Here is a 12,490-nt window from a genome sequence, read left to right on the forward strand (position 1 = left end):
CAGCGCTCTCGTTACGTGACTTCAGGTGTAGTGCAATGTTTTTACAGAAGAGATGTACTGTATTACATATTAGTGTTGATCAAATGATTTTCTGAGCATTTTTATGGTCTGCGAGAGCACTGATCCGCACGGCATTGGTCAAACGAATCTCACGCAATTTCCCCGTGGCTTGCAGTTCCCCAACGCCAAGCTGAAGGACAAGGCACCTCTGCGGCTGCAGACGAACCCTGCTCGTGTACGGTGCTACGGCCCCGGTATCGAACCGACAGGCGTGGTCGTCGGTGCGCCCACAAACTTCACCGTGGAGACCTTCAGCGCCGGTCAGGGAGAAGTCAACTCTTTCGTTGATGCGCCAGGAGGACAAAAGATTCCCGTAAGCATCAAGAATTCAACGGTTTGCCTTGAGCGATATGAAGGGAATGGTGCGCTGCGCAATAGATGGTAGGGGACAAGGAACATATCATTACCAGTACCACGCGGGCAAGAGTAAACTGATTCGATATAATTCATGCGCTATTGAATTGCGGATGAATTCCATACCACTTTCTAAAACGCTCATTTAGAAACTGAAGGCTCGTTTTTGAAAGACGCCTAGGGACAATTCACCCGTCGATTTGAAACCTGGAAGCTATGTAAAGGGATAAAAGGACTATATCACCCGTTCTGCGTCAATGCCAACGGAGAACGAAAAGGAACACACGAAGCAGGTCTGACATTTACTCTGGTCGCGCTCTGTTCAATGAACCGTGTGCCGCGCCGCAGGTTGACATCCGGTACAACGATGACAAGGCCAAGACGTACACTGCTACGTACACGGCCCTCAAGGAGGGACCTCACAAGGTGCACGTCCAATTCGCCGGCAAGAATGTGCCCAAAAGCCCCTTCCCGGTCAAGGTCGAGGGCTTCGCCGGCGACCCCTCGAAGGTCAAGGCAACAGGCCCAGGCCTCCAGCCAACGGGCGTCAGCGCCGGGGTGCCCACATACTTCGACGTCTTCAGCAAGGGTATGGGAACGTTTGAAAGATACGCGATGTTGTAAATTCTCTATTTTTAGCTCGACCACTGTACACTACACCAGCGAATGCGCAACATCACTTCAAAATTGATTGCTTGTTTGTCGCCTGGGCTGGAAGGTTAGAACTGAGTCAACGCAGCGTCCACGAACCCATGTCTGGACTTGCCACCATCAGCAGTCTTGATCTCACCTGCAAGTTTACAAGTCATGCTATGCATTTTGGTGATTCTAGGTTTAATCAATCTTGACCAGGCTTGCAGGATAATTAGAAACTATTGAACAAGCCGTTTTAAAACATGCCATCTTAGAAGACTCAAACCCCTCGTCCAATGGCTGTGCTACCTCCACTGAACAAAAACTGCAGGGCCCTCGCCTCCGGACCACCTTACTATATACGGCCTGTTGCTTTACAGCTCATTATTACTCTTCCTGTCAGTCCACGAGTGCTGATAACATGCCAAATTTAACGATATGTACAGGTGAGATATGAGCTGTCGTGCGGGAGAAGCGCCGCTGTAACAGCTGAGGACAGGAATGTCAGTTTCACATAATGCACACTGTGTCAAGAGCGCCTGAACATTTCCGCAGCTTCTTAGTCCCGTGTTCCGCTGCTCTGTGCTGAATAGACTCATATCCGGCTGTGAAGGGAAGGTCGTGGCTGACTCTCGCTTTTTCTGCCGACCCCCCCCCCCCCAAAAAAAAAAAAAAAACAGCGGCCGGCAAGGGCCAGGTGGAGGTGGAGATCGTGGACCCGAAGGGCGGCCGCAACGCCGTCCCGTGCCGCATCAAGAAGACCAACGAGGACGAGCACCACTGCGAGTACGTGCCCGCCATGGAGGGGCCGCACCAGGTCAACGTGCTGTTTGCCGGCCGACCCGTGCCCAACAGCCCCTTCAAGGTCAACGTCGGACCGCGTACGTATTGCCCCCTTCCTACTTCGCATGTTACCTCAAGCATGAGCGCATCGCTCCTTCAGGACCATCGTTTAACTGTCACATTGATAAACATTAATGAACCCTTGATATTTTCCTTCTCTGTGCTTTATTTTAGAACAAAAATTCGTTGCCTCTCATAAGACCGCTCATTGATTGATTGATTGATTGATTGATTGATTGATTGATTGATTGGTTGATTGAAGAGACAGATTTGTCCTGTAGGACAGGTAATCTGTCCTAAAAGAAGAAATTATTGATTGATCGATTGATTGATTGATTGATTGAAGAGACAGATTTGTCCTGTATGACAGGTAATCTGTCCTAAAAGAGGAAATGGACGTGCCCTGCTCACGCCCTTTATCACATCCTAATGTAAGCTACAAGATTGCATTGATTCGTGTTTGCGCCCACTCTTCGTTTTGTCTTCGAATCAGTAGCGTGAATTGGCCAGGAACATGATCCGCTTTCCCGCGCTGCAGTACATTATGAACCAACGAGCAAATATTTGTTATAAACAGACCCACTGTCGAGAGAAACGCGTAGAGCTTGTGTACGCACTGCGGGCTCTTCTCGACCGGAAAGTATTTGCTCCTCTGGCCGCCCGTCAGTGCATGTCAGCAGCGCGCGCAGTGTAGAGGGGTAACCAGGTCGGTGGAGGAAGTGCCGCTTCCTGTTTCTCTTTCGCCCGTGCAGCCTGCAACCCTCGGCGCGTTCGTGCCTCCGGGCGAGGCCTGCAGAAGAACGGCGTCCGCGTCGGAGACGTGGCTGACTTCAAGGTGTTCACCGAGAACGCCGGCGAAGGCGAGCTGCAAGTCAAGGTGCTCGGACCTGGTACGTGTCCCCTTTTCAACGCTCATTACTGCATCTGCACTTCCCTTGAGGGAAAAAAAGAGTGTTAGAGGATATCGAACGGAGGTTTTTGTGTCCTGTTTACGCCTCTTTGTGGGACGAAATGGTGGACGCGGGCTTTGAAGGCACATGTTACTGGCTCTATAGGAACTACTTTAAAACGATAAAAATTAACTTCTTACGTTACTAAGGGTATGCGAAACGTAGCTCTAAAAATCAAAACAAAGCAGAACTGAGGGCATTCCGTGAAATTGATTCATGAAACATTTATAATGTACGTAGTGTATTGCAGACGCTCCCTTTGCCGAAAAAGTGTTAGATGTGACTACGGAACGAGCCCGTCTTAGTTTTTGCAGTGTCCACAACTGTGGACGCCCTGTGAAGTGGCTTTAAGCTAGCAAGACTTACTCGTAAAAGTGAAAGCCGTTAACTTAATCAGCTTGCTGAGTGCTTCACGAAGGAAATACTACTTTACGTACAAAAACGTAACAGCGACATCTTGGAGCGAACTAATTCCGTAGCCTAATTAAATTTGATGGCTTGTTGGAGGACCTTCGAGCTTAGAGGTGTCGGCCTAGTTAGTGCTATTCTGTTTCGTTACTAAGCATAGGACAATGCGATGGGATAAAAAAGATACGGGGATTGGTGGCGATAGCGATGGAGAAAGATTCCATCTAACCGACCCTCGCGAAGTAGGCGACTCCAACACAGAAGCGGGAACCTTACATATGCACACTGAGTGTCTTTGCCGCATCATGCGTTTTTCAGCAGCGAAGCCGAACTTAAGGAGCACTGGGCACTTGGTGTAGTTGGCTTCCTTTCGAAAGGATACAGTGTTTTCGTGACAATACCATGAAGTTGGGCGCCAAGGTCTGCTGAAAGGACTTACGCCTTTTAAGCGACAAGCGTTACATTCATTCCTTTGAATTAAAATGCACTATATGGCGTTACCTTTAGACGAACTCATTGGTGAAGCATTCTACGAAAGTTGCAGAAAGAAAAAAAATCCATGAGTTCACTACTTCGAACTCCTAAATCACCCTTCATGCTTCATTACTGTCCTTTAATTTCACTCGCTCTGTTGTTTTTGCTGTGGTGTCAGCTTCTTCATTAACTTCCTCACCCTATCGCTGCTGTCACCTTTCCGCACTATGCAAAGGCAAGTGACGAGGCCTGTCAGCAGGTGCAATCATGAAACTGTAAATTGCGGTACCGGAGCCCTAACGCAACGGGCGAAAATGTCTTAAAAGCTCCCCCGCCGTTGAGGTGCCTCGGTGGTTATGGCTCTCGGCTTCCGAACGGAAAGGCGCGGGTTCGATCCCGGCCGCGGCGGTCGAATTTTGATGGAGGCGAAATTCTAGATCCTCGTGTACTGTGGCCGCCGCGGTGGCTAAGTGGTTATGGTGCTCGGCTGCTGACCCGAAAGACGCTGGTTCGGTCCCGGCCGCGGCGGTCGAATTTCGATGGAGACGAAATTCTAGAGGCCCGTGTGCTGTGCGATGTCAGTGCACTTTAAAGAACCCCAGGTGGTCGAAACTTCCGGAGCCCTTCACTACGGCGTCCCTCATAGCCTGAGTCGCTTTGAGACGTTAAACCCACATAAAAAAGAACCTCGTGTACTGTGCGATGCCAGTGCACATGAAAGAACCCTAGGAATCCGAAATTTCCGGAGCCCTTCACTACGGAGTCCCTCATAGCCTGGGTCGCTTCGGGACGTTAAACCCACATAAAAAAAACCGTGTACTGTGCGATGTCAGTGCACATGAAAGAACCCTAGGAAGCCGAAATTTCCGGAGCCCTTCACTACCGAGTCCCTCATAGCCTGAGTCGCTTCGGGACGTTAAACCCACATAAAAAACCCTGTGTACTGTGCGATGCCAGTGCACATGAAAGAACCCTAGGAAGCCGAAATTTCCAGAGCCCTTCACTACCGAGTCCCTGATAGCCTGAGTCGCTTCGGGACGTTAAACCCACATAAAAAAAAAACGTGTACTGTGCGATGCCAGTGCACATGAAAGAACCCTAGGAAGCCGAAATTTCCGGAGCCCTTCACTATGGAGTCCCTCATAGCTTGAGTCGCTTTGGGGCGTTAAACCCCCGTAAACCTTAAAGGCTTCCCCGTTTTGAGTTCGGTTCTTGAGGCCGTGTCGTTTCCTCCTCCCCAAGGCGGCAGCGTCGAGAAGGTCAACATCACGCCCAAGCCGGACAAGACGTACGAGTGCAACTACGCACCGTCCAAGGAAGGCCGCTACGTGGTCATGATCTCGTACGGAGGCCAGGAGATCCCCCGCAGCCCGTACGAGGTGAACGTGGGGCCCTACAAGGAGTCCAAGATCGTCGCCTACGGGCCGGGCCTGTCCGGAGGCCTGGTCGGCTACCCGGCCACCTTCACGGTGGACACCAACGGCGAGACCGGCCAGCTGGGCTTCGCCATCGAGGGGCCGTCGCAGGCCAAGATCGAGTGCTACGACAATGGCGACGGGTCGGCCGACGTCAAGTACTTCCCCACGGCGCCCGGCGACTACGCGGTGCACGTGCTTTGCAACGGCGAGGACATCCCCAAGTCGCCCTGGATCGCCAACATCCTGCCCCAGAGCACCTGCCAGCCGGACAAGGCATGTGCGGCGCAAACGCGTGGATGCCTTCACTTGCGTCCGCTGTGAAATTTATTTCCTACAGCGTGTTGATGCAAACGGATTGAGCGCTCACTTACGCATTGTATATGTCCGCAAGCGGTAGTAAGGAACCCGCCCCTTTTCAAGCTGCACCTAAATTCAGCTAAAAGCCATTCAAGATGTTTCAATGCGATAGCTTTAGAAACCTCGCCGTGAAAAATTTTGTCGTCGGTCATGAAATTCCCCCGTTTTTTGGATGGAAGAGACTTCACTAGACTGGACAATTCCCATTTTCTGGAGTGAAGTGACATGACTTCCTGTAAACGGATCAACATTCAGTGTAATTAGGAGTCCCTGTGAACTCTATTGTAATGAGTCTTTCCTGAGAAAAGCGTAAAACAACAAACAGGATATACAGTGCGATCACGTGGGGCGTAATAGAAGCTCTAATTAAGTGCAGTCTTACTGTTCCTTGCTCGTGGATAGCTGCGGTGAGTTAATATGGGGCATTTCACAACTTCGCCCTTCACGTGGCAGGAAGAAAGTTTTTATAAGGCACTCCATTATTTTTTTGGGCTCAAGAAGTCTAACTTCAAGGCACAAAGATGCTCGTTGCAGTTCACTTGATTCTAGTAGAAACAGAGGAGTGTCTGAAAGTAATGCGGCGATTTTTCCAGTATTTGGCGCGGTATGCCACAGCGGAGATGACTACAGAGGGATTGAGGAAAGCTATGACCTTGACTGTTATGGCTCGTGTCCTGAATGAGGCGCTTCTTCGTTCCTGTGTTCCAAGCAGAAAACGAGCTCCAGAGATGGTGCCTCAGCATCGCCTCGCTGCTTGTCGACTCCCCATGCTTTAGGGGCTGCGTTGCGTTGTTTTTTTTAGTTGACCCGTCTGTCCGCACGCTTTCCGCTCTGGGATTAAGTTTCTTGGCTGCACTCATGTCCGTCATTGTCATCCGTTCTGTCTAGTCTCTGCCTCCTGCATACGAAACTTCCCTTGATTTACAGTCCGGTAAACCGGATGGTGTCCCGGTTAGCGTCCAGGTTTCCCTCTGTTCTGTTCTATGTCATTTCTCGTGTCTAGTTCCGCATTCGCTCCAGCCTCAATAAGGAAGCCGTGTTTGATGGAGAAGTTACAAAGAAATATGGTAATGCCGCCTTCCAGCAGCCTGCCACCTGCGATCAGACTTGAGTGCGCCTTTCTGCCCTCAAGAGGCTCCTAGGTCACAATTATGAGCATGGGCTCCAGGACGAACAATTCTTCATCCTGGAACCCAAGCAATGGCAGATATTACCAGGACATCCATGATTCAAAATGCGTCTCTTCCCAAGAATCACCTTGATCACAATGCTCAGGACCCAAACTTTGGATTGGGTTCCTGGATTATAAAGTGTGCGTCCTTGTAGCCAAGCAACAAGAGTAGTGAGAAGGAACACTCGTGAACCTCATGTTCGCCACTCCGTACTAGGACTGGGTCTCGGGCATCAATGGCCTGAGTGTATTTCTCCCTCCTCCCGTCCCAGGTGGTGGCCAGCGGACCCGGCCTGCAGCCCACGGGCGTGCTCCAGGGCCAGCAGACCCAGTTCACGGTGGACGCCCGCCAGGCCGGCGGTAAGGCTCCGCTCGAGGTCAAGGTGGCCGACTCCCAGAGCCGACCTGTCGAGGTCAAGGTCAAGGACAATGGCGACGACACGTACACGTGCACGTACAAGCCCGACTCCAACGACAAGCACACGGTGCAGGTCAACTACTCCTGCGTCGCCGTGCCCGGAAGCCCCTTCCGGGTAGCGCCTCCGCTTCACTCTCTCTCTCTATTTCTTGGTTCTGTGGTCCCTGTGTTCTACTTCCTCAATTCCTTCCCCCACACCGTAACTCTCTCTTGCCTCTACTTAACCGGGATTTTTCTTGCCTGCGCTGCACGCACATTAAAGACGCTATTTCTGTACCAGGAGTTGTATCGGCCTTATACACTGTCTCGCACACTTTGCTAGTGATGGAGTAGAATTTAGACCTGTTGCCAGTAAATCAGGGCCAGATTTCTCATAAGGCTAGCAAGCAAACAAGGCTTGTGACAAGATCGAGCCCACTAAGTCAAAAGGTAACAACTAAAATGATGATGATGACGATGAATTTTAATGACGCAAGGGCACGTAGGCCAAAGATCGCCAAGGCACAAGATGTTTTCGGTCTGCACTAGGCGGGCTCAAAGACCCCACCTGATGCATGATGGTGATGACGACTGTAATAACAGAGACAGGTGGGCTAGTTGGTGACTCGAACTGGAATGCATATTAGCCAAGCAAACAAACGGAGGAAGGAAAGGAGAGACATCTTGAAAGAAATAAACGTTTATTAGATCCGGAAGGAGGTGACTGGAGCGGGATGGGTGGGGTCCTCAGTCGAAGACCCCAGTAGCCCGGACTGACCCGGTGGCGATGGTGATGAGCGCCTCCAGGGCTTCCAGGGCGGCGCTGGTCACTTGTAACACCTACTGCTCCGAGTTCTGGTTGTGCGGCTTTAAGCGTTGTGGTTTGTGGGACGTGTCCAAGTAATGTGTGTTAAAGTAGGCACGTCTGCTCGCCACGGACGTGTGTCAGAATGTTGGGTAGGGCGGATACGGTGTGAGCGGTGGGGATTTGGAAATGTTGAGTCTGAAGAGGTACCTTGTCCTGTTTCTCCTTTTTTTTGCGTCCCTTTTTGTTAGCGTGGTTGCAATATGCATTCTAGGCGATGATGATAGCCTGGCAGAAAACATGGAGAGCGTCGATTAATCACAAGCCGTTCTAATGGGTGAGTAGGTTCGGCTTTCAATTTTTTTGACGCCAGATGTAATTTTTCACGTTGCGTTTGCAAATTGCGAGACAGGGTACAGATAACCTCGCACTATTCGCTTCGTTTTGGCCTTGACTCGATAACTGCTGTATGCCTCCTGTCTTCATTCCTCTCCTTTCTTTCCGACTGCCGCCTGCTGCCTGTTGCCTGCCGAGTTCAACAATGAAAACTTTCTGACAAATCGGGTGTCCTGTACGAACTCTACTTTATTTCCAATCCGTAGCATGCTAAAATGCATGCCTCCTCTAATATCTCTTCACCTTGTTTTTTCAGCAAAGTAACCATGCTCCTTTTTTTCTCTCTCTCTCTCTGTCAGGTCAACGTGGCTGACAACACAGATCCGATGAAGGTGAAGGTCTACGGACCTGGCGTGGAGAAAGGCGTGACGTCACAGACGCCCACCAAATTCTACATTGACTGCAAGGCTGCGGGAAAAGGTTAAAAAAAAATCCGTTCATATGCATGTTGGTATAAGCGGTTAGAAAAGATGAAAATCGGTGAATACACCTGTAGAAACAAGGTGCAATAAATCAAATTCCTTCTGTAGCATGATAGTCCGTTCCGACAGAAAAAAAAAACTTCAGCTTCCTTACACATATCTTCTGTAGCATTAATGCTTACCTGAAGGCCCTTGAGTCTGGATCTAAGCTGCCTAAAATATGACCGACGTTATCGTCTCTTTGGTCTTTCTGTGTGCGCTGAGACATAGTGTCTATCCATTATCTGTTTTCAGGTATTCCTCAGATGTTTCGCTTTATCGCTATCCAAGCGGCACTTGATGCATCTGACTAGCTGGCGAACCTTTCGTTCGAAAGACGTCATCCTAATGGTTACATTGGAATTTGGAACATGCTTTGGAGCCAATTTCTCTCATGCATTTTTGTACGGACCTTCTCTTATAATAAATAACTCCTCTAATGCATTTTTCCAGGAATGAACGCAATAAAAATTTAGCTTCTAAAATTGTCAACTCGCTGAGGCGACGATCGTTCAAGTATACAGTGTGTCAAGGCATCAAAAGTAACAGAAAAAAAAACAGGAAAAAAGTCAGTCTCTACATTTTGTTTCCTCTCCTTTCATTTTCTTTGCTTCATGGACGACTAGACACATATTAAGGTGAGCTGTCCTGCATGATGATTTGTGTCAATGCTCTGGCACTCGAGACCGTAATGCACTGTGATCTCACGTTTGCGCATTCTGACGCCCCGCCCGTTGTGCTGATGTAAAACTTGCAGCCAAGCCCAAGGTCAAGATCACGGACGAGAAGGAGCGGCCAGTGCAGGCCAAGGTGACGGACAACAAGGACGACACCTTCACCTGCAACTACACTGCACCCACTCCCGGACCGCACTACGTGAGTACACCGCACCCGAACTGAACGCATTGACGCCAACAGGACGGACAGGGACAGTAACCCCCGAAACGGCATATAAACGCACGTGAAAGGTCACGTCCACACACTTTTCTGTAGCAGTGGAACGGCTCACAGGGGAGTACACTGGCGTCGTTAACGGGTGGCCTAGGGCTCGGAGTGACATTTTATCACGCATGTGAACTCTCATGAATCGTGGTTCAATTCTTTTGTCTAAAAGAACGCACTACAGAGCAAGCGCCGTTCGACAACTCAAGACAATTGTGTTGACATCTGTACTGTTAGCGTCAAACAAAACGCGAATAGGACAATTCAAACGCGCGCACAAAAACGCGAAAGTATTAGCAGCTTAAGGGGGAACACGAGCGGGGTCCAAATTATCAATCTCAAAGGAGCGGCTTTCGATGTTAAAATCAGCTGCGCTAATGTTTAGTTTCATTCAAGTAATACCTCCTGGCTTCACTGTTTGTGTTTCATTTGACGCTGGTTGTGTGCGCAGAAAGAGTGGAACTCTTCCGCGACAGTCGAGGTGAGTGTTATCACCAAGTGAAAAAAAAAATTGAACAACGGAGCACAATTAAAAATTTGCAATGCTTGAATTTTCGTTTGGGCGCTCAGTTATGTTCTCATACTCTGGAATAAAATTAGTGCGCAGGATCGTGCTCACGCAAAAATAAAGGAAAAAAAGGACGCAAATTTGAGTGTCCCCTCCCGCAGCGATTTCAGAATCTCTTAAACAACTAAGTTGTGAAATTTCTGGTGGCTTTCTACGTAAAACAGATAACTGATGATGCCGCAGAGGTCACATCGCGATTATCGGTGTAGTAGCTCTAAGCGAAATGCACCTAAATGTGTACTTTCTATCAGCTTTCACGACCACTGGCGACTTCAGAAGAGCGCGTAGTACAATAGAACTTCGAGAAAGGAAGAATCTATAAACGAAAGGTCAGACAGGTAAACCTGAAGCAGACCGCCCTAGCATGTCGGAGGAGGGAGAGAGGGAAAGCGGCATAGGCTAAAAATGGGAGATATGAATATGCCGCTGAGTAGCCTAGAGAAGCCAGTTACCCAAAAGCAGACGACCGAAGGACGTTTTGACGGGCACGAATCAAAGCCAGGGCTTCATCAGGAACCTAGAAAGTCTCGGATAGCCTATAAAGTCCGACGCACGGTTCACAGAAACTATTTTTTTTGTTAGTTTCGTATCAGACTTTGCGCTGTTCATGACCTGAAAACTTGCCCGTAGCAGAAATCCGAGAACTTTCGAAAGTGAAAGCGCACAATCTATCGTGTACTTAAAGCGGCGGTCTCTTTTGTGCGAGAGAGCCGCCGCGGTGGCTGAGTGGTTACGGCGCTCGGCTGCTGGCCCGAAAGACGCAGGTTCGATCCCGGCCGCGGCGGTCGAATTTCGATGGAGGCGAGATTCTAGAGGCCCGTGTACTGTGCGATGTCAGTGCACGTTAAAGAACCCCAGCTGGTCGAAATTTCCGGAGCCCTTCACTACGGCGTCTCTCATAGCCTGAGCCGCTTTGGGACGTTAAACCCCCATAAATCATAAGCCATCTTTTGCGCGAGAACCGTTCTTGCACTTCGTGTAGTCCTGACTCGCCCTCTCAAAGCCTGAAAAATTAGCTGCTGCGAGCCTTTTTCGGAACGAGCGAGGTGCGGTTTGATGTGAATCGGGAAACACGTCAAGCACCCTTCGCTCCGCAAGGGATCTGGGCTTCTCGGACGGAAAGGTCAGAAGGGTCGAATTTACCTTGAAGGAAAGCAACGCGCAGAAGTATAGGGCTAGCTGTTCTAGTCTTCCATACTGCCCGGGCCACTATAGGTGGAATAAAGACGAAGGAAACACGAAATACACTTCTTTGGACTTCTATGCTGCCTAGGGAAGTTAAGGAATAACAAATTGTTTGTTACCACCAATACCGCTCACTAGGGATTTTAAGGAAGAAGGGAACACGTAGGAGCACAGGCTGATAATGAAAACAATAAAACTAACTTCGTGCTATTCCGATTTATTCATGTGAATACATTTATGCAAAGAAAGGAAAAAGTAATCTCCCGAGATGGCGCGTTTGATTTTATATGTGACAGACACGTTGATGTGGGTTTGTAATCACACAAAGAACACACAGACAGGCCAAAGACCTGAAACTGTTTTTCTTAATCGTGACAACATAGAAACCTTCACCCTGGAAGACAAATGCGGAAAAATAGATATAAGAGGGAGACGACGAAGCAGGTGAGGACAGTTAGACGGCGCAGTCATTTCCATACTCGTAACAGGAGGCGGGCCTTCCTGAAAACGAAGAAGAAATAGCATATAAACAAAAAAAAGCCAAGCCTTCTTGGAATTCGCCTCCGACTCTTGACTGAAACGTTGTCGCTTCGTCTCTCGCCGCACCTCACGAAACTGTCGAGGTGTAGTTTGGTTTTTGGCTGAAGTCCAAAGAGAAAAGAAGAACAAGTGAACGTAAGGTCAGGAAGAATTATGCATTTATCAGCCAGTGTTGGCTTTAGCAGTGACAAGTAGACACTTCTAGACGTCTGAGTCTCGTGTATGAATTTTGTTCGCGAGATGCCACACAACCCATTTATTTGACTGTTTGCCCCTAACCTTGACGGCTGAATACATTTTGCTTCCGCAGTGTACACTAATACTCAACAATGTCGTGTAGTTTTTTTCTTCCCCGCTTGTCATATCTAGCGCGGAGCGTCTGAATCCATACTTTGGGACTATCACACAAACAGGGAGCGTCTAGTGCGACGGCATATGCGGGAACTACCATTGCTAGCGCTAGGAAGTATAGGTCACTCTACACACAATATCTCGCTCTGCACAAAGACTCAGCTATAGCGTTCTGAT

The 12,490-nt window shown here is 49.2% G+C and overlaps 1 protein-coding gene across 2 annotated transcripts in view; it reads left to right on the plus strand.

The window, feature by feature from the left end:
* Positions 1–12,490, plus strand: part of cher (filamin A protein cher) — a 103,357-nt gene that overhangs the window by 43,240 nt on the left and 47,627 nt on the right. Inside the window, exons 5-12 of one of the 2 annotated variants that reach the window (XM_077631673.1) lie at positions 176–373; positions 763–1,003; positions 1,728–1,928; positions 2,643–2,780; positions 4,965–5,413; positions 6,941–7,201; positions 8,566–8,686; positions 9,485–9,603. In XM_077631673.1, coding sequence (XP_077487799.1) covers positions 176–373; positions 763–1,003; positions 1,728–1,928; positions 2,643–2,780; positions 4,965–5,413; positions 6,941–7,201; positions 8,566–8,686; positions 9,485–9,603 — 1,728 coding nt within the window. The remainder of the gene's footprint in view (positions 1–175; positions 374–762; positions 1,004–1,727; positions 1,929–2,642; positions 2,781–4,964; positions 5,414–6,940; positions 7,202–8,565; positions 8,687–9,484; positions 9,604–12,490) is intronic. The other variant, XM_077631674.1, reaches the window with a different exon arrangement.

Source organism: Amblyomma americanum, chromosome 7 (genome assembly GCF_052857255.1).
Source record: "Amblyomma americanum isolate KBUSLIRL-KWMA chromosome 7, ASM5285725v1, whole genome shotgun sequence".
NCBI lineage: Eukaryota > Metazoa > Arthropoda > Arachnida > Ixodida > Ixodidae > Amblyomma > Amblyomma americanum.